The 27,347-nt window shown below is 35.3% G+C and overlaps 1 protein-coding gene across 18 annotated transcripts in view; it reads left to right on the forward strand.

The window, feature by feature from the left end:
* LOC123535997 (rho GTPase-activating protein 5-like) overlaps positions 1-27,347 on the forward strand; it is a 110,828-nt gene that overhangs the window by 27,610 nt on the left and 55,871 nt on the right. For 9 of the 18 annotated variants that reach the window (XM_053528809.1, XM_053528814.1, XM_053528815.1 and 6 more), the window contains exons 4-17: positions 1,533-1,751; positions 3,856-4,146; positions 4,548-4,733; positions 6,074-6,182; positions 6,733-6,856; positions 11,082-11,268; positions 11,689-11,844; positions 12,530-12,820; positions 13,382-13,554; positions 14,928-15,105; positions 15,586-15,788; positions 19,109-19,288; positions 23,007-23,078; positions 26,433-26,554. In XM_053528809.1, coding sequence (XP_053384784.1) covers positions 1,533-1,751; positions 3,856-4,146; positions 4,548-4,733; positions 6,074-6,182; positions 6,733-6,856; positions 11,082-11,268; positions 11,689-11,844; positions 12,530-12,820; positions 13,382-13,554; positions 14,928-15,105; positions 15,586-15,788; positions 19,109-19,288; positions 23,007-23,078; positions 26,433-26,554 — 2,491 coding nt within the window. Of the gene's footprint in view, positions 1-1,532; positions 1,752-3,855; positions 4,147-4,547; positions 4,734-6,073; positions 6,183-6,732; positions 6,857-11,081; positions 11,269-11,688; positions 11,845-12,529; positions 12,821-13,381; positions 13,555-14,927; positions 15,106-15,585; positions 15,789-19,108; positions 19,289-22,612; positions 22,631-23,006; positions 23,079-26,432; positions 26,555-27,347 lie in introns of all 18 variants that reach the window. The other 9 variants (XM_053528822.1, XM_053528824.1, XM_053528825.1 and 6 more) reach the window with 5 other exon arrangements.

The raw sequence follows: 27,347 nt of genomic DNA on the forward strand, positions 1-27,347 counted from the left end.
CCATCCATAATTCCTTTCAGGAGGTGCATCTCTGAAAACATTTAATAGATTTTCAAATAACTAGATAACAATGTTCACCAGGACAGTATGACAAGAATCACATAACTTAGGTCACTCAGTTCAAGGTTATGGTCACTTAAGTAAATATATAATTGAATCCAGCGTGACTAAAAATGCTGGTCAATGTAAACTTTAATAATGATGTTAAACCTAAACTTTATGTTAATGCAGCCTAGATGAGAACTGTACTTCGCATAGGAAGTTGTTCATAGTACTCATTCATATAACAAACATTTCCTGTATTATACAGCTTGAAGTTTTTCTTATTGTCAGTTGTCATGATTGTATACTGCACATGAAAGAAAAGCATGCTTAATTCAACTAATCAAATTCGCAGTGTAAAGAATTTGATACAGCAGATCCAGTCTATATTTGATATGCAATAGATCCAGTCTATATTTGATATGCAATAGATCCAGTCTATATTTGATATGCAATAGATCCAGTCTATATTTGATACGCAATAGATCCAGTCTACATTTGATATGCAATAGATCCTGTCTACATTTGATATGCAATAGATCCAGTCTACATTTGATAGGCAATAGATCCAGTCTACATTTGATAAGCAATAGATCCAGTCTATATTTGATATGCAATAGATCCTGTCTACATTTGATAGGCAATAGATCCAGTCTACATTTGATAAGCAATAGATCCAGTCTACATTTGATAAGCAATAGATCCTGTCTACATTTGATATGCAATAGATCCAGTCTATATTTGATATGCAATAGATCCTGTCTACATTTGATAGGCAATGTTATTAATTAAGATTGTTGAAATGACTTATGCTTCTAGCAAGAATCAATTATTGTCATCCAACTGGAAGCTATTGCATTTGGTTGAAAACTCTTGATCTATTTTGATACAGTAAAATATCGTATGAATTTTAAAGATGAAATTGAAATTATTCTCCTCCTTTATAGAAGCAAGGAGATGGCAGTATGGTACAAATACGTTAAAGAAAATATGATTAAAGTTTATGTATTGGAATAAAATGTTGAGACCCTAACCATGTTAACATTGATATTGGGCATATTTGATTTAAAGGTGTTTTTGCCAAGACACAGTTCTAGGTCAAATGTTTAGGCCCGCCCACTTAGCTCAATAGGGAGAGTGCTGATCTACGGATCGCGGGGTCGTGAGTTCGAGTCCTGGGCGAGGCGTATGTTCTCTGTTGGTAAAAGATATTGGTATGATTTGGTAAAAGATATTGTGTATGAAATCATTCGTCCTCCACCTCTGTTTCATGTGGGGAAGTTGGCAGTTACTTGCGGAATCAGGTTTGTACTGGTACAGAATCCAGGAACACTGGTTAGGTTTACTGACCGCCGTTACATAACTGAAATACTGTTGAAAAACGGCATTTAACTCAAAACAAACAAACAAGTAAGACTAGGATCATGAGTAAGGCAGAAAAGATTGATCTAGAACTGCTTTATATATGAAATATATCTCACTCGCTTCAGGAAAAGTTGGACAGTGTGTCAAAATCAGATGATGAGGGATGATGATTTCGACCAGTTTTTTGTCAAGGTTTGTGAAGATGGCGATTCGTGGACAACCACAGAGTTTGTGGACGATGTGCAGGAAAACCGTCTTCCCTTAGATTTACTGGCTTCCTCGGAGGCAGAAACCTGTTTTCGCAATCACGTCAATGCTCTGCAGGCAGCTCGCAGGAAGGAGGAGTAAGTTTTCATTCTGTGAATATTTAATCTTTTAGGACAAGTTTTTAGTGGAATTGGTGGTGGTTCCAATCCAAACAATTAAATTCAAGGGAACAGCTAAAATTCACTTAAATTTTTAAAACCACAAATTCATTAGTCAGCGAATTGGGATGTTTTGTCCGCAGCAGCAGTGGCATACCAACAAAGTTTACATGTAAAAGTATTCTTGAAAATCACATTAACTGATTGAAAGTTAAAGCATTGGAAAGTATGTTAATGTTTTAAAGTCTGTAAATCTAGGCTCTCAAGCATTGGCAAGTTGAGAGGCATAGGCTCTCATTAAAAATGTTCAGTTTTTCATTTTGTAGTATTGCAAAGTCTACAAGACTCTTTTCCAACAAAAAGCTTCTTAACCCTTTACTCCATACAGATACAATAGTATTGATTATTGATACCCAATACACTCAGTTGCATTATCTGTACACTATCTCCATACAGGTTATTGGAGAAAAATGCAAAATTTATACCTGTGTAACTCAGATCAAAATTAGTTTATGAATACTTGTTTTAACCATTTAGCTTCCAACATAATTTATTTTTGGAATTAAATTTCCTTTCTGATGGTATAATTTTCATAATTTTGTGATAAATATTTTTCACAATAGAAAGCTACAAACCTAAGACTTTAGAATATTATTATAATTTAGCTGTTTTATGCATGTGATACAACAGAAAAGAAATATTTTTACTGTTACAAATGCACAATTTTATTAATTGAAGGTAAATGAAAGACTAGAAAGGTCTGTATTAAGTGATTTTCAAAATAAGCAAACCCATTTAATTATAATCATTAAAATCTACACCCCTACCAAACTTACAGAACTTCATAGATCATAAAATTAATTAATTACATAATGTTTTGATAAGAAGCACTGATCAAAGACACTTTCTATAAAATTTGTTGATCCACATCATAAATAATGATGCAAGCAACACCCTAATTGCTTTGTTTTGACAGCTGTGCACAATAAACACACTTCCAAGGGGTCCAGGTCAATTAGCATAAATTCCATATGTTGACAAGTGATCTATGGATTTTAATGGTTGTTATGGTAACCACACCTTTTATTACACCAATCTTATGTCTCATTTTTACATAATTTGCCATAGTTGAATGATAGAATGCAAATAATAACTTGTTTTTGGGTCACCTATGTACTTTTCCATCCATCAATAGCTGTCCTAATATATATAAAGTCAGTGTGATTTTCAGAAAATGCCACCTGAATTAAAAGTGATAATTATCAATAAATTACAATTATAACCACAAGATTTTCTGAAACTGATCTTTTATTAACAGTTTAAACTTCACAAATATGCTTTTGTGGGCTTCATTGCCAATATATTTTATTGGTATTTTGCATTTAAACTATCAATGTAGTAGAATGCGATAAAAGGAGTATCTATGGAGTAATGCATAGATGCGTTAAAAGGAGTATCTATGGAGTAATGCATAGATGCGTTAAAATGCGTATCTATGGAGTAAAGGGTTAAAATCATGGATTTGAATTGACAGGAACCAAGGATATTGAATTATATTTCTTTTTGAAATTGTATTGCATGGTAACATTGTCCTATTGTGGAAAGTCGTGAAGCCAGGATGTTCACATCCTTCAACTAATGTCACCATATGATATGACATATTCCTTCATGTTGTGGACGATTTTCAAAACTTTCAAGGTTTCCGTTGTCTAATGGTTGTAGTTGCTAGACCTAGAATTGACTTCTTTTCGCTGCTTTTAGTTGCAAAACATACTTTGGATGTATACTATTCATTTGAAGAAGCCATCCAGCTCCCTTGTGGAAAGGCAGTGTTTCTGTTTTTGCTCTTGCCTGTGTCTAAAGTAATGTGGGAGTGGCATCGGTGGTTTTCCTCCACCACAGATTGCTAAATTGTGTCAGTTTGACTTAAAACCCAGCATTAAATACAAAAAAAATAGCTCAAATAGGTAAAAAAAAAACTGTTTTAAGCAAAATGATGTTGAATTATTTTCAAAATCCAGGCGAGGCCCTTTCATAACTTACTGATGAAAGCAATGTATTAATGTCTTGCATTTTATTTCAGATTAAAGAATGAATTCTGGGCATTATTAGAGAAGAATATCGACAAACCTGGTGGATTACTTACTGACCATTATACTTTATTTCTCGGAAAGGAGAGTTACACTGGTTTACAGGAGCATGAACGTCAGCAAGTTTATGATGAGTTTCAACGACAGCTGAAAAATAGACTCCGTATAGAATTTCAAGAACTTTTATGGGAACGACCTAGTGTTTTCCGAAATCTCAATTTGAACCAAAATCTTACTGAAGACGATCTCAATGTTATTTATAATTCTTTGAACGATGACCAAAGGTTAGTTTATTATGAGTGGTGTCTGTGCTAAAGATTTGAATACGAGTCAGTAACTTTGCATAAATAAAGGTCTCTTATTCTGCATTGTTCTACTTCTACTAGTTCTATGAAGGTTGCTACTGTTCATAAAAGAATAAAAGGATTTTTTCCTGAAGACAAGACATATTTAGATGTTACACTTTAAAGTGAACCTGAATTCACAGCCATGTATGTGATTCTTTATCGTAAAGAATAAAACATTAACAACACTATATTCATATTTTACAAAAGCTTGGCTAAAGGGAAGAACATGCTACATGTTTATAAGTGTCATTTATATTTTAAGCTAGCGGAACTGTTTGCAAGCACTTAAAAACAGAATGTTGTCAACTTGGTCTTATTAAAAGTTTCTTTTATTTCAGATTTAGAAAGTTTCATAAACTGGAAGATGATCGGAAGGTAATGCTGTTGAATCATGTTGTGTTCCTAGAGAAACCCTCTGTAGATCGGTGCTTTTTTCACACGTCAATGTCGGAGGACTGCACGTGTGCTGAGTGTCAGGTGTCACATATTCTGAGAAATGAGCGACGTCTTGTGCCTAATGGGAGGTATGCAAACAGAAATTAATAATAAGCTGTTCATAGAGAGGTAATGATTTCATATTTGTACGCATTTGTAGTAAGATCTGTGTACAAAATACACGTTTTCTGAAATTGGTCCAATAAAGATAGTGTCTGATTTAGATTTTACGTCTACCTTTTGAATGTATACGTCTAAACTGTCATTGTATTGTTTTGAATTTTGACACACTAGACACCTACTGAAATAAAGAAGGTAATCCAACCCTTCTGCACGTACATCTGTACAAGTATAAGTCATAACCTATTATTATAAAAGTTGATATGTTAAAGACTGTATAGACTTCTTGTCTTAAAACCAGTCACATCTGGGTTATATGGTATTCCTTTTTAAGTACTTCCTGATCTTTTTGCTGAATCATGATACTGTGAAATCATTAATATTCGTTGGGGATTAATTTTCGTGGATTTCGTGGTGGAGTCAATCCACGAAATTTAATCCCAACGAACAACTTAAATTCCCATTCATTTATGTTCAAAACTTTGAAATCCACGAATTAATTTCCCCACGAAATTACCGTTTTGACCAAAACCACGAAATTTAATGCCTACGAAATTTAATGATTTCACAGTACATGTATTAGCCTTTTCCTCACACATCATTCATCTCTTACAATATTCAATATGTCAGTGTAAAATTATTGTATAGTTTTCTGTATTGAAAAGTTAAGAAACTGAAAATCTTGTAGAACTATAGAAACAAGATTGACATCATACTAAAAGGGAGTGCTGTTATGGAAATAGAATGTATTGACAATGCTGTGTAACCAAGATTCTCAGTTACACAGGTGCTGATGTATTTCGTCACTTTTTTGTTGCATGATCATACAGGGTCAGTGGAAATATGTCAGATTTTGTCAGTTATTCAGTATGCTAAACAGTGCACTAATTCATGTTCACACGAGGATCCATGTTTATAAAACTGAAAATAGAGATCAGTTCAGAATGCTGCATTGCCATTGGCCAATTTCAAAAATGTGCTCAGAATCAGCCAATCAGATTCAGGAGTTTCAAGACTGGTCTCCAAACTCTGGTTGTAACCTTGACGCCAGCCAGGTCAAAAATTTTCAGCAAAAATGAAATACCAGCCTTTATAAAGTTACGCTTTCAATAGAAAACTATTTTATCTGTACATTCAAACCTTGTCTGCAGGCAGTCATCTTTGTTGAGCAGTTGCTCTTCTGAAGTAACCTTTTATTCATGGGTCAATTTACAGATAAAGCGGTGTAAATTCACTGCTATTGAACCTCAAAAAAACAATGGTCGTTTAAATCAAGACTTGATATTCAATAAGTCATGTTTTATTTCAGGTCTCATCACACCCCTGACTCAATATCTTCAGGACCGATAGTGCGACCCTTAAATTTGGTGCTTCTTGGTATTGAAGGGTTAGCTACAGAATTATTCACAGAAATAAGGGTAAGTTTAAGTAAGAATTTTTAAAAGAAATAGTATGTTGAAAAGATGTCATTTGAAAGAGGTGAGCCCATTTCAGGCTTGGCAGAAAATGGCAAGAACAGAATCTTGGTCTAATGAAATTGAAAGATATAACTCTTGTTTATTTTTAAGAATCATTCATTGCTTTGTAGTATAGTATATACCGAGTTAATATTCCAGACCTGATTTCAGGCTTTAAATAGTTACATTTGCCTACATAACCCTATTGATATATCATATGACAGAGACATCACCCTACTGATTTCCACTAAATCTCGGGTTTTTGTGGTGAACTAATTTTCTTAGATTTCATTGTTCTGTCAATCCATGCAATTAACTCCAAATAAAAAAAACGAAAACCAAGAATTGATATCCTTACAAAATTGTTATTTTTGTTGAAACTTTAAAATCTTGTGCCACAAAAATAAATGATTTTACAGTACTTCTTACTCAACAGTAAACTGTTAAATGTAAATGGAAAGGCACACATAAAATTACTTGTTTCAGAAAGTGTATGTTTTTGTTTTGACAGAGTATGTGTATAGACGATGAGTACAAAGTAGCCCACCGTGTTTATAGTCTTGACTATCGGCCTATTGAAGGGGATGTGACAGAAGAGGGCAATTCATTCATAGCGCCTAACTTTAAACCACATGGTGAGTTTCAGCAGTGTCTTTCATACAGTAAAACACCGTTCACTCAGGCAGTGATGGCTCGTGCACTAATGCTCACTTGAGCAATTTATACAGTTCCCGGGTGTTTGACACTTCATGCTGTCACTGTTTGTTAAAGTTTTTGATAAAGTCATATATCTCTGTTACTGTTAAAGCTATTGACTTGAAACTTTAAGTAATTATTTACTTTGAAAGTCTACACCAGGAGAAACAGTCCATATAACTCTGACAGAGTTATGCCCTTTTTTAACTTAAAAAATTTTTTGGTTAAAGTTTTATAAAGTTCTTAATAGCAAAGCACTGAGAAAAGTCGAGCATGCTGTCTTACATACAACTCTTGTCTATGTTTTGATTGCCTAACTTGGTACCACTTTGATTGCCTAACTTGGTACCACATAATCAAGTTTTATACAATTTTTAGTTCACGAAGGCTCTGTTGAGTAATTTTAACACCAATGGTTATAGAACTTAATTTGGAGATCAGTTTCAAAACCTCAGCATCTGATTGGTTGCTTTTAACCTTTACACTGCTAAATTTCTAAAATGGACTGGTTCATCATGCTATTTTGGCAATACCATTTATTATTTGAAGGGGTGTTCACTTAAAATTTACTGACTGAATAGTGAACAGTGCAGACCATGATCAGCCTGCACGGATGTGCAGGCTGATCTTGGTCTGCACTGGTCACAAAGGCAGAATAACTTGCCACCAGCAGGCTAAAGGTTAAGCAAAGTTTTCAGATTGATCAGTGCAAGAGTGCATTCCGAGACTGTTCAGACTAAATTTGTAACTCGAGATCTAGTTCTCGTAAAGTCCCAACTTCAAGGTCACACTTGGAGGTCATTGATCAATTAGCTTAAATTTATGTTCCCTCCATATCTTGCGAAGGGCTTGAAAGATTTTCATAAAACAAGCATTAATTTTTAACCCCATCAACACAATGCGAAGAGTGCCCATGTCCAAGGTCAAGGTCACACTTAAAGGTCAAAGATCAGATAGCTTAAATTTGTGCCGACTTCCTATCGTCTTAACCACTGGAAGGAATTTAGTAAAACTAGCATCAATGGTTATTCGCATCTAGTTGACTTGCAGAGTGTGCAACACGGGTCACTTGATCCAAGCCAAGGTCACACTTAGAGAAAGTCAAAGGTCATGATCACAACAGTTAATTTACCCTGTATCAATGCGGCATCTGTAGGTATTTATCGCCTTTAATGATGGCTCTAAATTCCTTGTTGAAATTACGCTGGATTTCCATTAAGCTTTTGATACACTCGTTGAAGATATTAAAATTTGTGGTTAGACTCTATTGCCGCAGCATTTTTTGTTCATTAAGACACTTTGTTATCTTTAGAGGCCAGGTTTCCCTGCGGAATTATTAACTGCTTTAGGCATTCATATTTCATTTCCTGGTGGTGAATGAGAAGGAAAGTAAAATCCACCCACGTATAACGAGTGAAGATGTAAGCTTGAAGTTACAAGGGCACATCGTCATGAGATTTTAACAGGATATGACTAACTACTGTAACAAAGGATATTTTTGCTTCACCGAAATTAGTGAGAATAAATCTCCTGCTAATACTTTTGATTTTGCTGTATATAAAAGGGGTAAGCTGTTGCATTGGTGTAGATCATGATCAGCGTGCATGTCTGTGCAGTCTGATCATGATCTGCACTGTTCGCCATTCAGTCAGTATCTTTTTGGTAAGCACCCCTTTTAACAGTTACTGGTACTTATCCAGATTGAAAGATGGACAAGTTTATTATAGAAATTTAGCAGCGTTAAGGTTTAAAGATATAATCAAAAGCAATTCGGTTCATTTGTTGGGATTTAATTACTTGGGTTGAAGTAACCACAAAATCCCCAAAAATTAGTTTGCAACAAAAAATAATCACTTCACAGTACTTAATGCTGCTACATTTATGCGAGTAAAAATTAATCAATACTTGAGCCGCGCCATGAGAAAATCAACATAGTGGCATTGCGACCAGCATGGATCCAGACCAGCCTGCGCTTCAGCGCAGTCTGGTCAGGATCCATGCTGTTTGCTTACTGTGTAACAGTTTCCCTAATTGCAACAGGCTTTGAAAGCGAAGAGCATGGATCCTGACTAGACTGCACGGATGCACAGGCTGGTCTGGATCCATGCTGGTCGCAAAGCCACTATGTTGGTTTTCTCATGGCACGGCTCACTTTTTAGCTCACCTGTCACATAGTGACAAGGTGAGCTTTTGTGATCACGCAGTGTCCGTCGTCCGTCCGTAAACTTTTGCTTGTGACCACTCTAGAGGTCACATTTTTTGTGGGATCTTTATGAAAGTTGGTCAGAAAGTTCATCTTGATGATATCTAGGTCAAGTTCGAAACTAGGTCACGTGCCTTCAAAAACTAGGTCAGTAGGTCTAAAAATAGAAAAACCTTGTGACCTCTAGAGGCCATATATTTCACAAGATCTTCATGAAAATTGGTCAGAACGTTCACCTTGATGATATCTAGATCAAGTTCGAAACTGGGTCACGTGTTTTCAAAAACTAGGTCAGTAGGTCAAATAATGGAAAAACCTTGTGACCTCTCTAAAGGCCATATTTTTCATGGGATCTATATGAAAGTTGGTCTGAATGTTCATCTTGATGATATCTAGGTCAAGTTCGAAACTGGGTCATGTGCGGTCAAAAACTAGGTCAGTAGGTCTAAAAATAGAAAAACCTTGTGACCTCTCTAGAGGCCATATATTTCATGAGATCTTCATGAAAATTGGTCAGAATGTTCACCTTGATGATATCTAGGTCAAGTTCGAAAGTGGGTCATGTGCCGTCAAAAACTAGGTCAGTAGGTCAAATAATAGAAAAACCTTGTGACCTCTGTAGAGGCCATATTTTTCATGGGATCTGTATGAATGTTGGTCTGAACCTTCGCCTGGGATCTGTATGAAAGTTGGTCTGAATGTTTATCTTGATGATATATAGGTCAAGTTTGAAACTGGGTCAACTGCGATCAAAAACTAGGTCAGTAGGTCTTGAAATAGAAAAACCTTGTGACCTCTCTAGAGGCCATATATTTCACAAGATCTTCATGAAAATTGGTCAGAATGTTCACCTTGATGATATCTAGGTCAAGTTCGAAACTGGGTCACGTGCCTTCAAAAACTAGGTCAGAAGGTCTAAAAATAGAAAAACCTTGTGACCTCTCTAGAGGCCATATATTTCATGAGATCTTCATGAAAATTGGTCAGAATGTTCACCTTGATGATATCTAGGTCAAGTTCGAAAGTGGGTCATGTGCCGTCAAAAACTAGGTCAGTAGGTCAAATAATAGAAAAACCTTGTGACCTCTCTAGAGGCCATATTTTTCATGGGATCTGTATGAATTTTGGTCTGAACCTTCGCCTGGGATCTGTATGATAGTTGGTCTGAATGTTTATCTTGATGATATATAGGTCAAGTTTGAAACTGGGTCAACTGCAATCAAAAACTAGGTCAGTAGGTCTTGAAATAGAAAAACCTTGTGACCTCTCTAGAGACCATATTTTTCAATGGATCTTCATGAAAATTGGTCAGAATTTTTATCTTGATAATATCTAGATCAAGTTCAAAACTGGGTCACATGAGCAGGCTGTCTAGCGTCCCTAAAATTCCTACTTTTTCCTATTTTTTTTCAATTTGGCTAAAATTCCTATTTTTTTAAAAAATTCAAAGGAAATTCCTAAAAAGGCCCTATTTTTTCACAAAGATTCCTAATTTTTTTAACTTTTTTGCAATGATCAAAAAGAGAAAATGTTTTAAATGTTGTTTAAAAGTTCTTCTAATTCAGAAAAAAACAGTTTAGCACAGTTCAGAACAGTGGAAAGCTAGGAGACGTCTTTTCTGTAAATAAAGCACTATTTCTGAGTTACTTTTATGTCAGTCACGTAAAGGTAAGCACATTACATGGTCTTTAAAGTCCATATTTTGATTGGAAAATTCCTAAATTTAGCCCTAAAATTTCCTTAAAATTGTACCAAATTCCTAATTTTAGCCCTATTTTTTTGTACAAATTGCCCTAAAATTAGCCCTAATTTTTTGTCGGGGTATGCTAGACAGCCTGCATGAGCTCAAAAACTAGGTCACTATGTCAAATAATAGAAAAAACGCATCATACTCAAAACTGGGTCATGTAGAGGTGAGCGATTCAGGACCATCATGGTCCTCTTGTATTTCTATTTTCCAGGTTGCATATGTGTATATAACTCGCAAGAATCATTAGAGTACATTCGCTCAAGTATTCTAAAGACCCTAGAAGCAAATCATGATCAGACATTGGATGGTCTCCCTTTAGTGATAATGTTAGCGTATGAGCCATATACAATGAAAGAGGTAAACTACCTCAGGGAGAATGGGAAAGTATTGGCCAGAAGGTAAGATTTTTGGGAGGCTAATTAATTACCCTTAATCAGTGATTTTTTCATGCAATTAAAGATTTTTTGTGTACTTGCACTTGTTCTTGATTAGCAGATAACAAACTGTCAAAGGTCAGAGGTTGTTGTCCTCTAGAAGCTATTACCTACTATACTAGCTGGATGTGGCTATTCCATTACCAATGAAACTACTTTCAGAAGACATGCTTTCAATATCTCATTTATGAATAAGAAATAGGATGGACTGAATGTTATTTAGTGTCTCATAGACAACTCATTATAACCTATCATACCTCTTAAGTCAGATAGTATCTGAAAACTAGGAGCTAGATGTTAAGATTGTGGAATTCTGCATGAGTAGAACTTTTAACATGTGGATATCTATAGAAATTTGACCATTTACATTTCTACTGTTATCAGCATGCAGTGTGAGTTTGTGGACATCCCAGAAGATGACCTTGCTGAGAAGTTGAAGTTTTATCCTGAACAAATTGAGCAGGCCTTAAACAGTATAATCAAAGGACCGGGTCAGTCTGTAGGAGAGAGGATTATGGAGGACACGGAACCAGATCTGAGGTAATTGGCCAAGTACAGTAAAACCTATATTAAGCAGCATGTCAAATCAAATCAAATCAAATCAAATCAAAATTTATTTATTGTCGGAGAGATTTCAACAAGTCAACATAAGCTGTGTATAGCTTTTTACCAACAAGGTCAAGGGAAACGGCCAAAAATGGGTGCTTAAGACTTTTTTCTGACATAAAAAAATTGATACATGTCTGATTGTATACACTGGAACAGTACAGAAAAAAATCAGTATTCTATTTATTTTCTTAGTTTTTGTAACCTTTTGCTTTATATACATCATATGATACAGGCATCATATCCCTTAACATTTTTGCACTTACAAGAGTATTTTAAACATGAGGACATTTTTATTCAGCACACATTAGGAACATTATATTAACATCCATGTCAGTATTTTGAAAAGTTCCTATGATTGATAGAGAATTCCAAAATTGATTTAGCACTAAACAAAGTCCGTCCGTAATATTTTGTGTCCATTCTGTAACTCCTATGTTCTACCAAGGTGCCTCCTTGTGCTGAAATAATGCATGGAGGGGCACATGGGGTCTTCACCATCAAAGCTGTAAAGTCACCATATGACCAGTAATTGTATCGGTGCAACATTAAACCTAACAAGTAAACAAATTTAATATAGATGTAAATAAAGAATTTTATGACTTGTGCTTATTTTCAGGATATTACTGTGTATGATGTGCTCGGATCCATTTCCTATGTCTTTACCAGTACAGCCATTTCTAAACGAGTCCTCGTTTGTCGTGACCTCCGACCCCGAAACATCATCAGTATCACCAGAGGAGGATAATGTGTTCACGATAGACATGAATTTAGAGTATTCAAAACAGAAAGTAGAAATCACGGTCACGTCTTACCATGGTGGACATTCGCTTGTACAGAAGGGGTTTAACTATCATGGTTTTATTCTTGTCTATTGTCCCAAAAGGAGGGCATCTCTGGCCTCGTTAAAGTAAGTTAAAGTACATATCTTATTGTTGCTTTAAAGGTGTACTATGCTGATCCACAAATAGGCAAATTTCCAGTTTATCTTAAATTTAGAATTTGAAATGAAGGAATTCATGTCCCCACAATATATTCATTTTTGACAAAACCATGAAATTAAATGCCCATGAAATTTAATTATTTAACAGTACAGTCGATTCCACTTATTTGAATACTGGTTATTGGAATATTCCGCTTATTTGAATACTGGTTATTGGAATATTCCGCTTATTTGAATACTGGTTATTGGAATATTCCGCTTATTTGAATACTGGTTATTGGAATATTCCACTTATTTGAATACTGGTTATTGGAATATTCCACTTATTTGAATACTGGTTATTGGAATATTCCGCTTATTTGGATACAAAATGTACTTGATCAATCTTCCTGCCTCTACAAAATCATCTCCATCAGAAAGAAGTAAATGTTACATACCCAACTTGTCCATTATCATATTCCAGACTCCTAACTTTATCTTGATAATTTTTTTAACTGGTGCTAAAACAGCTTATTTTCCCATTTTCAGAGCATTTGCCGAGACTGTATCCCCAGCTTACATGTTGTTTCTGGCAGTGCCTGAAGGCGGGGCTAGCAGATATAATATGAATGAGCACAGCCAGGGAATGAAAGACGGGAAAGAACTCGCCAAAAAACTCTCAGTATACTACTCACAGTTCTCACAAAACTTCAAAACTCAAAGTAGGTCAAGTAGCTTTAGAGGTAGATTTGATTTAGAATTATATCCTAACTTGCGAAAAAACTATAGCTCGACTGAATTGGTTTTTAGATGAAAAACACGGTTCATGGCTGGTGTTTTTATATTGAATTTGATATAATAAAAAAACACACACACACAAAAACATTGCAGTTATTGTAGTCATTGCAGAAAAAAATAAAAACCTGTTACATTCAAATACTTTATGATGAAACAAAAACATGGATTTAAAAACAGTACTTAAGCTGTAAAACATGGGGATAGTTTAAAATTCAGTCAACACTTCAAAGCGATATGGAGCCTAACCATCCTGACAGAGAAAATAAATATGTAATATGCATCGTCTTGTGTAATAATTACTGGATTATTAAAACCCTTAGCCTGCTGGCGGCAGGTTATTCTGCCTTTGCGACCAGTGCAGACCAAGGTCAGTAAGTTTTCAGTAAACACCCCTTTGAATAATAAATGGTACTGCCCATATTGAATTATGGACAAGTCCATTTAAGAAACATAGCAGGGTAAGGGTTAATTAATTCTGAAGATTTTAGAAAGCTGATGCTTTTCTCACTCAGTAAATACTTGCATGATTTAAAAGAACCAGTTTTGTAAGCTAAATTATGCCACAGCAATGTTCAGCAATGTTCTGTGTTTTACAGAAGTCACATGACAGGACCAGTATGTAAGCTTCACCTACAAAATTCAAATTATTAACTTGGATCAATATTTCACATAAAAATGCAAAAGATTTATATATTACTTGTAAGCCTTAATTCATGTTTTTTTGTTGTTTTTTTTTTTTTTGGGGGGGTGGGGGTGGTTTAAAGCTTTCTATCTCATCAGGATGATTTGCAGAGCATGCAACCCAGGTCACTCACTCCAAGTTTAAGGATACATTTGCAGGTCAAAATTCAAATAGCATAAACTGTGTCCGCTCAATATTTTCAAAACTGCTTAGAAGATTTTCATTAAAGTTGCATCATATATTGGTCTCCTCAAGACGATGTGTGGAGTGGACAATCAAGTTCACTAAGTTCAAGTGCAAGGTCACACTTGGAGGTCAAAGCTTTTTGTCTGCTCCATATTTTCTAAACTTCTCCAGTGATTTTCATAAAATGTTCCATCAAATATTGACCTCAGCAAGACAATGTACTGAGGTCACAACTCAGATCATTTGCTTCCAGGTCAAGAGTTCACTTCGAGGTCAAAGATCAGATAGCTCAAATTTGTGTCTGCTCCATATCTTCTTCTGTCTTCCCATTTGCTTTGTCCCTTTCTGCTTGCAAATGGGTATTTTGTCCAGAAAGGTAGATCTGTAGTTGGAGGAAGGATATGACCAATATTTTTTATGCTATAACAGCTGCAAGCCAGATATATCAGAAGTTTCTACACGATGTGTGGGAGCACCGGGATGAGATGGAGGAAGACATGTATGAGGAGGAACGGAGCCCACCACCTGCTTATGATGCCAACTATCATCGCCCAGCAGCACCCTTACCTAATCAGTTCCAGACTAACAAAAGCACTTCAAGTAACAGGTAATTTTAGCAATATAACTATCATGAGAGTGGTTCTTGGCAGTTTAGGAAGTGGGATTTAAATCACCTGTCCCACACTTGTTGGTATTAAAGTCGATTTGGTCGTCATGTTGGGAAATCATCCAGCAGGCTTGCAAAGTGTTTGTGTTGTCTGAAAAAATGCACAGAAAGGTACCTGGTGTCTTCTTCTAGCTGGAAAGTTGGAAAGTTGACAAGTGACTGCAACTGCATCAGTTTGGCTTAAAACCAAACAAACAGAGGATTTGTGCATAACTTTTGAATAAATTTAAATTTTAAGGTATTCAGACTTCAGTTCGTAGTTTTATACCACTAAAATATAATATGTTATATTGTATGCATTAATTTTAGAAATTTTGTAACTGCATTTGTTGGATAAGAATTGTTTGCTTCAGTCTGATTAACTTTGTTGCGTTTAGCGAAAAAATATATTTAATCCGAATATGTACATGGAATTTTTAGTCAAAGTACAGAGGATTCTGAGCCGCTGTATGACCAGCCCCATGTGTTACAACATCACTCTGACAGTGAGAGAGCCTCGTCGCCGTCACCACCTCCCCTGCCAAGCTCAAGCCCACCACCCCCTGTTGAGGTGCCATTCTATAGAAATGACCATGAGTTAGTGAAGCCGAGTATGCTGAAGGAGAAACGGAACCAGTATGCAGGTAATGGACCATAGTTAATTTATACAGCTTCTTATTTCTTAAAAAAAGTATTATATTTGTTTACTGATATTTACACTCCAGCACTTAAAATAGTTCCCAAGTAATCTGTGACTTATGTGTTAGAGTTGAAAGTTCATACATGTGTCAACTAGATTTGACAGCCTGAGCATACATGTACAAAAGGTATGGTACCGGTTTTGTGTGCTGGAGGTCATGGGTTAACACCATGGCCATATTTAAGCGAAAGAAGTGAAAAATGGTGCCAGAAGCTCCATTGCTTGGCGTTCAGCACTAAAGGGAAATCTGGCTACTCTTCTCTCATATCCTTGTACAGTAAACCTCGCTTATAAGGAACAGCTTGGGACCTCTAAAAATTGTTCCTTATAACCGAGGTTCCTTATATCCGTATAGCGAACTAATTCCTTGTAACCGAGGTTTGTATAACGAACACAATTTGTATAGCAAACACTATTTGAATGGCGTTTGAAAAGGGCCCCGGGTCGACCATGAATCTTTATGTGAGAAAGTTGTGAGTCTAGTACCGGTCCTTTCCTAGAGAGATGGTAAGGTAAACTGACTGCGTGTATATGCCTGAAATAGCGTTGAAACACGGTGTTTAAATCTAAACTAAGCCAAAATGTACGTCGGTAAGAATGACGTGATTTGTGTTTATTATTGTCGGGTATTTCTATCTTCTTTTTAGGAGAGCACTACATTATGATTATAAAATATGTTGGAGCCCTTACCTTGCTCGACAGCATGTTATGTGAATAGGCATCAATACTAGTATAAAATAATGTTCAAATAATTAATACAAAAATGTTAAATTAGACTACCAATTAAAATTTAGAAGTAGGGTGTTTATGACATACAGTGCATTACGACTAGACAACGGCGCCATACATACGGACTAAAGTGTAAATTATACCTATAGTTTTGCTATTGTCCATTTTAGCATCTGATATAATTTTTACAATTGAAAATCTGGTAAACTGGACTGTTTGCCATCGTTAATCACGCGTAATTAACACATTTATTTAGGATAGTATGACATGATCATGTCCACGACTGATTTTCGTTCAGTATTGTTATCATGCAATACCTTATACATGTAGCTCTCAAACATAATCTCGAGTAAATATAAATTAATAATGATATTATTTATTTTCTTTTTATCATATCCGTAAAATAAAACAAACTAAAGATCATAGAAATGAAACAATATGTGTTTATTCATGTGCATAAAAGCGCGTAAAAGTGCCGAGATTACTCTGACGTCATCAGCAATTCTCCTGTTTATTTCCAGTTTTCAATAATTTTTATTCTTTATGTCTGTTCGCTATAACCGAGGGATTTTCCATTGAATTTCGTACTTTGGGACTAGAAAAAGTGTTCCTTATAACCGAGTGTTCCTTATAACCGAGTTCCCTATAACCGAGGATTTTTACATTGAATAAAGAAGGAATTAAATCGGGGAGTTGAAAACTGTTCCTTATAACCGAGTGTTCCTTATATCCGAGTTCCTTATAAGTGAGGTTTACTGTAGTGATGAGGATGATCAGGAATGAGGTGTCAAGAGTGGTCAATATAAGTTGTAGAACATATTTCTTAATGAATCGAAATAATTTTAACCTGGCTACTTTAAAATTTTCCTTGCAAGGTTGATAAATAATTCTTTTTATGCCCCCGAATGGAGGCATATTAGTTTTCAACTGTCCGTTTGTTTGTTCGTTCGTTCTTTAGTCGCAACATTAACTTTTTGCATGAAGGCACTTTACTCGCGAACAACTGCAACCAGGACCTTCAAACTTTTCATGCTGATAGTACTCATTGAGTACACGACCCCTACTGACTTTGGGGTCACCAGGTCAAAGGTCAATGTCACAGGGGCCAACGTTAACTTTTTGCATGAAGGCACTTTACTCGCAAACCATTGCACCCAGGAACTTCAAACTTCACATGCTGTTAGTACTCATTGAGTACACAACCCCTATTGACTTTGGGATCACCAGGTCAAAGGTCAAGGTCACAGGGGCCAACGTTAACTTTTTGCATGAAGGCACTTTACTCGCGAACCACTGCACCCAGGACCTTCAAACTTAACTTGCTGATAGTACTCATTGAGTACACAACCCCTACTGACTTTGGGGTCACCAGGTCAAAGGTCAAGGTCACAGGGGCCAACGTTAACTTTTTGCATGAAGGCACTTAACTCTCGGACCACTGCACCCAGGACCTTCAAACTTTACATGCTGATAGTACTTATTGAGTACACGACCCCTACTGACTTTGGGGTCACCAGGTCAAGACCACAGGAGTCAACGTTAACTTTTTGCATGAAGGCACTTTACTCGCAAACCACTGCACCCAGGGCCTTCAAACTTCACATGCTGTTAGTACTCATCGAGTACACAACTCCTACTGACTTTGGGGTCACCAGGTCAAAGGTCAAGGTCACAGGGGCCAACGTTAACTTTTTGCATGAAGGCTTTTAACTCGCGAACCACTGCACCCAGGACCTTCAAACTTCACATGCTGATAGTACTTATTGAGTACACGACACCTACTGACTTTGGGGTCACCAGGTCAAAGGTCAAGGTCACAGGGGCCAGTGTTAACTTTTTGCATGAAGGTACTTTACTCGCGAACCACTGCACCCAGGGCCTTTTAACTTCATATGCTAATAGTACTTATTGAGTACACGACCCCTATTGACTTTGGGGTCACCACATCAAAGGTCAAGGTCACCAGGTCAAAGGTCAAGGCGCTGCGGGGGCCCCCATTTGTCACCATTAGTGACAGCTCTTGTTTAATATTGTACTGATACATATTTTATATGATTTTCAATGGTGGTATTATGTAGCTCCTTGAATTAAGTAGTAAATATATTTGAGGTGGCTCTTTCATATGAGAATGTTAACAAAGATATTATAAAAGTTTTGTCTTGTTTATATCATTTAACTGTGTATTGATTATGTGCCATATGTGGATGGAAGGTTTTAGATTTGGCCTTGTGTGTTTTATATGTGTGGATGTGAATATTTATAAAGCAAAAGGCTCAACTGCATGTATGACTTTTTTTTTTTTAATTTTGCTTGATATAACTTTCATGATAATACTGAAATAACTAGAACCGTGAGATACGTAATTGCACTTTGAAGGAAGTTGTGGAAGAAGTGTATTTTAAGTTATCTTTGACAATTGAAGAATGGCAGAAGAATGCATGACCGAGTCTTGCTATTTTTCTTTGAAGTACTTTGTACTTTGAAATAGAGTAGATTGAAGTATACATTAGTTTCAAAGAAGAAGTGATTTTACAGGGCAGGCACGTGACCAGTATCGAAAATCATTTCCCATTGGGGAATGTGAATTGATGAAAATGCGCAGCGGAATGAGTCAAAGTTTGACTGAGCACCTTGACTCGGAGGCTGGTGCCTCACCTCATTATCAGTTCAGGAAGTCCAGAAGTATGAAACTTGCAGTGAAGGATGAGGTGGAAGGTGATTGGTCAAAATCAGCAGCACTGTGTTTTCATTGGTCAAATTTGAAATTACATCATGTATCTGTCATTTGATTGGTCAAACTTACTTCGAAAGAAAATAATCACACCTTTTTATGTTTATTTCCAAGACACATAGGCATTTCCATGGAAATGGATTTATTTCTGAAGAAGTATGCTACAAATTGCTGTTCATTGTTCATACCAAAGTGAGCATAGAATTTCATTTTATCAGTTTTTAAAAATGATAAAAAGACAGATACCGATTTATTTTGAAGTTTGATCAGAGTACAAAATTAAAGTTGATTTTCGTTTTGTTTACTTTGCAGAATTAATTTCGGCTTTGGCTGTCACCCACAACTTGTAGTCATAGTGGTCCAGTGATAGTCCCCCACCGTTATGTTGGCTTATTGTTATACATAGTCATATAGTCATACCAAGGTTTTCAGTTGCGAAGAACCTCAGCTGATACTCATCTGAGGTTCTGGACTTAGGAATTAAGGAGAAGGCACAGTTGGCCATTGACCAGTCGTCGCTATGATCCTGTAAGGATAAACAGTCCCCGTTAAAAGATCTCGGGGTTGGGAAGTGGAGTGGGGGGTGAATATATGAGGGAGTCAAAAAATGGAACATTAAAAAATTTATTGACAGTACTAGATTTTCCAGCTTTAAAAGATTCATAAATTACTCATAGATTTGAAAAAAAAAAAAAAAAAAAAAATTCATTCAACGTAACGTTTACTTCATGACGTCACGTCCGTTGTTTTATTATGTATTTATCCTGATGAAGGCGTAAGCGCCGAAACGTTGATAAAAGATAAATATTCACGTATTGTTGTTGAATTTTACCATCATAGATTTGAAATGATTTTCAATTACTCATAGATTGAAAATGGTTTACAATTTTCTATGTTTTATCTGCATCCTCAAAGTGGTTTCAGAAATGCACTGTAACATACTGTTAGATAAACTTTATTTGTAGGGGGACTAACTTAATTGAATTTCATGGTTGTGTGAGTATATGGGTAGGAATCCCATGATGTTAGGCAGTACGAAACTTAATTTTTGACGTAAGGCAACCTTTTTAGACAGTATGAAACTTATATTTTACATTAAAAAAAACCCTTGGTGTGACAGTATGAAAGTTATATTTGGTACAGAAATCATTGGTATGGCAGTATAAAAGTTATACTTTAATTGTTTAATTGTTTGTTGCAGTTCTTGAATTTTTCAAGAAATAGTAAACAAGTTCTTTATAATTTCTTTGTATTGAAATATGTTTAATTGCGCAAGAAACTTATGAAGAATGTCTTATATTTGAAAAGTTTTTCATTGTCTTCTTGATTGTTTTTGAAACAAAAACTGACATGCTTTAAAGCAATGTTCCTTTTCAGTGCTGTAATATTAAACAGAAAAAATTATATCATAGGTTAAATTAATGAAAAGGAAATGGGGATGTTTTTAAAAAAAAAAACAACGAAAAAATAGAAATTTTATAGAACTGTGTACAAATGGATGTCAGACTCAGTCGATGAATTATAACTTTTCTCATACTTTCAATATTTTGCTTCAAATGTGTGAGCAAAAAGATAATTTGGGTAGTAATTTAACAGCATTTTACTGTTGAACTGAAGTTGAAACCTATCATAGTGAAATATATCAGGGCTTCAGCTGGATAAATAGAGGATATTTGTTTGTTTCAGTGAAATATCAATTTTATTTCACAAGTGAGCATCAAAAACTGATATTTTCACGAGTGGCGTAGCCACGAGTGAAAATGACTTTTTTTGGTGCTCACGAGTGAAATAAAATTGATATTTCACTGAAACAAACAAATTTTCTTTTTATTTCATGTGTAAAACTCTATTTTTGTTGCGTAATTTATAAAAATGTCGAAAATTGCGGGAAAGATCAACAGAAAGCATAACACAAATGACGTCATTTTAACGACGTCATCGTCATTATGGTCCCCGGTATTCATAACGCCCGGTATACAATTTGACTTCAATTGCGACGGAGGACCGGAACAAGTTCGGCAAAAACGGTGAAAATAAAAATGATAATCTACTGTTTCAAAACTGTGGATTATCACTTTTATTTCACTGAGAAAACTCTATAATTCACTGGAAAACATAAAATAAAAAGAACAAAATTTGGAAATTTAGTGGAAGAGAGAAAAGGTGTATTTAATATCAAACTTAGAAAATTGCGAAGTTTTTTGCTTTAGGTACATCACTTTTCATGAAAAAGTAAAAAATGATTTTTATTTTGTATTGCAATTGATGAAGCCCTGAATACATTTACTGTGTAACCTGTATCATTCTCATGGATCTATTTTTCATTTTCTACAAATGAAAAACTGTAAATTCATGTTTATACAAATTTATTTTGAATATTTGAATGGAACTTAAACTATAAAAAATAGTTTGGAGACCAGTCTACAAAATGCAGCCTTGTCATTGGTCAATGTAAAGATTGTGATCAGTGACAGCCAAACAGATGCTAGATTTCTGAGACTGGTTGTCAAATTCTGATACAAAAAATATTTTTGATGCATATCATATTTCATTCAGAAAATTGTGAGAAAAAAAAAGCATTCATGAGAATGAAAAATGATCTTAAATTCTTGTTTGATTGTACTGACCTCTATTGAATAGAATTTGGGAATCAAAAAAAATTAACCTACTACTCTTGGGTTGCAACTGAATGTTAACTTTTGATCATTCAGTTTAAATGAAATAAATTACAAAGATAAAAAATATTGTCATCTCTGCAAGGATGTGTCAGTAAAGTCATTCAAAGACCATTGCTGTTTGCTTTATTTGTATAGATAGATTGTTTCATGATTGACAGTTCTAAGGTCACATACAAGTTTATCTTCTCTTGTACTCTTATATCTGAGTTGAGAGTATATACTCTTCATTTTTGTATTCACCCACCGATTAGTTTTTCAGTTTTTATCAAGTATGTAATATTGTTGATAACTCAAATCTCATTTGTCTCCCTGAAAAAATCATGTACATGTATTTCTAAAATAGTTTTACCACTGCTTACAACTGTAATTGTTCATTATTTTTTACTGATTTTCTTTAACCCAATGAATTTCAGACATTTTTACCAATCCCCAAATTTTTCACTCTTAGAACTTTCTGGTTATTTGGTGTAATTTAATTTTTTGCTTTTCTATGTTTTATGTTCTTGCCTGTAGTTTTTAGTCAGTATGCAAGACGGAGAGCGTCCAGTTTTTGATTTGTTAATTTTGTTGTGTCACTGCTTTATGCAACGTCTTCCTTTTCAGTGTTGATTTTTTATGTCAATTTTGTAGGGCTGTATAATGCATTTGGTAATTATTTTAAACTATTACCTTTGTAAACTACGCCTAAAAATGTGTATGAATGTATAATAATGACTAAATACACTACAGTGTAATAGATTATTGCATATACTGTGAAATCATTAATATTCATGGGTGACAAAATTTCGTGGATTTCGTGGTTGAGTCAATCCACGAAATTTAATCCCAACGAACAAGTAAAATTCCCATTCATTGTATGTTCAAAAGTTGAAATCAACGAATTCATATCCCCACGAAATTGTCGTTTTGACCAAAACCACGAAATTTTATGCCCACGAAATTAAATGATTTTACAGTAATATCTGTGCAGCCGTGTTGACTCAACATTTTAATATCTTCTTCTTACATGTTGCTTTTTTTAAAGCCTGGGCAATAAATGAGCCAAAGCGGACATCAAAATCAGCCTACTTCAACAGCCAAGGGAGGCGACTTCATGGTGATTAAACCCGCAGTCCATTATATTGTAGAGAATGAACTCCCTTGTTGGTGGATGTATTCAAAATGCTAACATGCCTTCTAGCAAACTTTTCGAAAATATTCCAGCATCTCGTATAACATCTTGTAAAAGGCTTAACTGTAGAAGAGCTTCATCTAGATGCCTAACTTTGTTTAACATAAATCTTGAAATATGAGTGCTTAACAATAGTCATCTAATCAATGCTAGTGAAAAGCCTTTAATATTGGTTGCTATTTCTGCAAGCTTCCCCCATGCCAAAATCTCTACCTACCTAACTCCTAAATGCCTAACTGCAGGAACACCTTAATACCTAACTGCATCATTTGTGGAAGTACAGTGTACCAGTCCGGATGGGGGATGTCATTTATCTTCCCTCTTTTACTGCAACAAAAGATCTTGCTTTGCTTACATTTATAAATTAATATGTCTGCTTAATACCATTCAAGAAAGTGTGTGTTCTTTTTTGTTTGAGTGCTAATTTTTTCAGGGTAATGTGAATGTAGATTGTTCATGAAAACAGTTATTGCTAGATCACCATAAAGAATAATCTTTTATTTAAGACAACATGCAATTTTTATATTGGCATTTACACATACTTGTTTTAGCATGTAGATGGACATTTTCTTCAAAATAGAGAGGTTGGGTTTTGAATAAATGTATGTGTACATGCAGAAAATCAGCCAAGTTTTGTCCCCTTCAGGTTTTCTGCTGTTAACCTTTAACCTGCTTGTGGCAAGTGATTCTGACTTTGCGACCAATGCAGACCAAGATCAGCCTGCACATCCATGCAGGCTGAAAATGGTCTGCACTGTTTGCTATTCAGTCATTAAATTTTCAGTTAAACCCCTTTGAATAGTAAGTGGTACTGCCCAAATTGAATAATGGACCAGTCAATTAAAAAAAAATTAACAAGGTAAAGGTTAAATATTTAGAGTGTTTTTCTACATGTGAATATACATTGTGTGAAATTGATACAAGTCGAAAAACCCAAACCTCTCTCATGTTTTTCATACCTGAAAGGTTTCACAACTGCATTATAATTATATTGTCTTTGCATACTTGTGAAGGTATATGAAGTATTCCTAAAGCATTTTCCTGTGTCTTTGTTTGTCTGTCCCCACTTTGTGTCATGGCAACTGGCTCTTTAGTTTCTGTGACAGTTGTAGTTATTTAAACTTTAGCCAGCTAAATTTCTAAAATGGACTGGTCCGTCATTCAATTTGGCAATACCATTTATTATTCAGAGGGGAGTTCATGGAAAATTTACTGACAGAAAAGCAGACAGTGCAGACCAAGATCAGCCTACATGGATGTGCAGACTGATCTTGGTCTGCGCTGGTCGCAAAGGCAGAATCACTTGCCGCCAGCAGGCTAAAGGTTAACCAAGATAACTATAGAATATTACAATGACAAAAAAGCATTAATGATTTTACAAGGGAAACTTTAGTAACAGTGTGTAGAATATTTACTCTAATTATTACTTGAAAGCAGGATATCTTTCTTCTTCGGTCCATAGATCACACACACAAAAAACAAACAAAATTTAATGTAGCTATGTTTCATTGTGAATTAATGTTGTCATTGCCAATGTTAGTGGAACTGATTGTTGTCTCTGATTTCGTATCTTTTTATGTTGTATGTTCAAATGTTTAATATGCTTTGAGGAAAAGAACAGGTGGCTTATATATATATATATATATATCTTTGCTATGTTCCAAGCTTCTTGCTGTTTGACAGGAACGGTTGTGTTACCATGGAAACATGTTGTTTATTCTGTTAGCTTTGTTTTCCCTCAGTTGATTTGTTGTTTTACACATGTTCAACAAAATGGTTTTACACTGTTGCAAACTGTCTATATGCTTTTGCACATACATATGTGGGTAGTGTCTTGCTTCTAGATGCTAGAACGCTTAGTGACTTCTTTATATTCCATGTGATTTTTACAAGAACATTTTCTACAGATTTCAAAAGTCAAATCTATTCATTTGAATATTTAATTTCCTGATATGGCTTTGTTTAATACATACACAACAGTAATCAACTTTCATCAGGATGTTTTACCTGCATTATTAGTTGTAGCTAAAAATAAAACAGTTTAGTTTAGAAGTACTAGTTGTGCCTGTTTTAACATTTTATGTTTTTAGCTCACCTGAGCAATGCTCATAGCGAGTTATTGTGGTCATGCTGTGTCCGTTGTGCGTGCGTCTGTCCGTCCGTCAGTCTTCAACAATTGTGTTTAAAAGACATCTCCTTCGAAACCACTGAATGGATTTTGATGAAACTTGGCATGGATGTTCCTTGAATGGTCCCCACCAAATCTGTTCAAATGGTTCCACTTGGTTCCACAAAGGGGCTGCCAGAGCTAAAAATAGAAAAAAATATCAACAACATCTCCTTCTAAACCGATAGTCCGATTTTGAAGTAATTTCACACAAATGTATGTAACTCTCTTGTAAGATCGTTCATGGCCGCCAGAGGACGTGGTCACTTTTCCCTGAATGTATACAGTGGAAACTTTAAAAGTCTTCTTGTGTGAAACTGCTAGCCCGATTTTAAAATAATTTTACACAAATGGTTCTTGAGTGACCGTCTACCAATATTGTTCAGATTATTCTGATTCATCAAAAAGCATGGCTGCCGGGGGACGTGGTCACTTTTCCCTTTATGTATGTAGTAGAAACTTAGAAAATCTTCTTGTATAGAACTGTTGGCCCAATTTTAAAATAATTTTACACAAATAGTTCTTGTGTGACCTACAAATATTGTTCAAATTTTTCTGATTCATCAAAAAACATTTGTCCTGCCAGAGGGCTTGGTCACTTTTCACCAACAATTCATTTAACCAACATCTCCAAAACAACTGAATGGATTACACAAATGATCTCTTGGTAGCTCTCTTTAAAAGTTGTTCAAATGGTTCCAGTTCATTGAACAGATGGGTCTTAGGTTTTCAGCTATCAGACTTTAAAAATCCTTTTCTCTAGAGCTTGATATTTGGCAAGTAATATAAGGGTTTGACTCTCTACCATACTTGTCCAAATTATTGCCCTAAGGTAAAAAAAATGGCCATGCCCCTGTGTCTGACATGTACTTACTAAATCTAACTCAAACACTCTTGAATACTTGTACACAGGTGAGCGCTTTAGGGCCAATGGCGCTCTTGTTTGTTATTTCCTCGGTCAAAGCTTTTAAGCTAAAAATATGTTGAAATACAGCTTAAGATAAGGCTTTAGTAAGCTTTTTCATATGTAACATTTTTAAAAATTTGACGTGATACAAATTTGAAAAAGTTTGTGCTACGAGGAATGTTAAATTTACTGCGTAATATTTTAGAATCGCCATATGACACGGCAGAACACCAAGGCCACGATGACGATGAAGATGTTGTTTGGTCGCAAAACCCGAATTATGAGAGGTCGTCATTCATTTCACATCAACCAAGTGCCAAAAACAAGGTAAACGCTCTTTACATAAGCTGGTAAAAGCTCCATACGAACCTGACTTTCTAGGAAAAAATCGTTTTTTGTGTATATTGCAGAGTAAGAATTTCAACTTGGTAAATCTACATTTATTAGTTTAGGAGGGACACAAGGGTACTCTTGAGATCAGATAGCTTTATTCATTACATTATTAAGCATGTTTAAGCTTAATGCATTAGTATGTCAACCCCCACCTACGTTTTTTGGGGGATCAAAGGTCAAAATGACATAATGGTATTTCTGATCAATTTCTTTAGAATGAATGGGCTTATTATGGTCTTCAAATTTCACAGGATGATTGCCTGTAGCCAGTGTTGTTTTTGAGGCCAAATAATCCAAATTCAAGGTCACAGTACATAATAATACACAAAATTACATACTGTGAAATCATTAATATTCGTGGGGGACTAATTTTCGTGGATTTCGTGGTTTACTCAATCCATGAAATTTAGTCCCAACGAACAAGTAAAATTCCCATTCATTTTATGTTCAAAAGTTGAAATCCACGAATTCATATCCCCACGAAATCGCCGTTTTTACCAAAACCACGAAATTTCATGCCCACGAAATTTAATGACTTTACAGTACCTAGTCACTTCCGACAGACCTCCATAGGGATGGGGGTGTATATGGGTGGTTTTCAAAATAATGAAGCAAAAGTGTGACATAGGGGTTAAAAATTCAAACTTATTTCTTAGGGTGGTCATCTATTTTTTATGATAGCAAATACTTCAAATTTGAAGGAAATAACTTTGGGAAAGTGTTGAGA

This window comes from Mercenaria mercenaria, chromosome 17, assembly GCF_021730395.1.
Source record: "Mercenaria mercenaria strain notata chromosome 17, MADL_Memer_1, whole genome shotgun sequence".
NCBI lineage: Eukaryota > Metazoa > Mollusca > Bivalvia > Venerida > Veneridae > Mercenaria > Mercenaria mercenaria.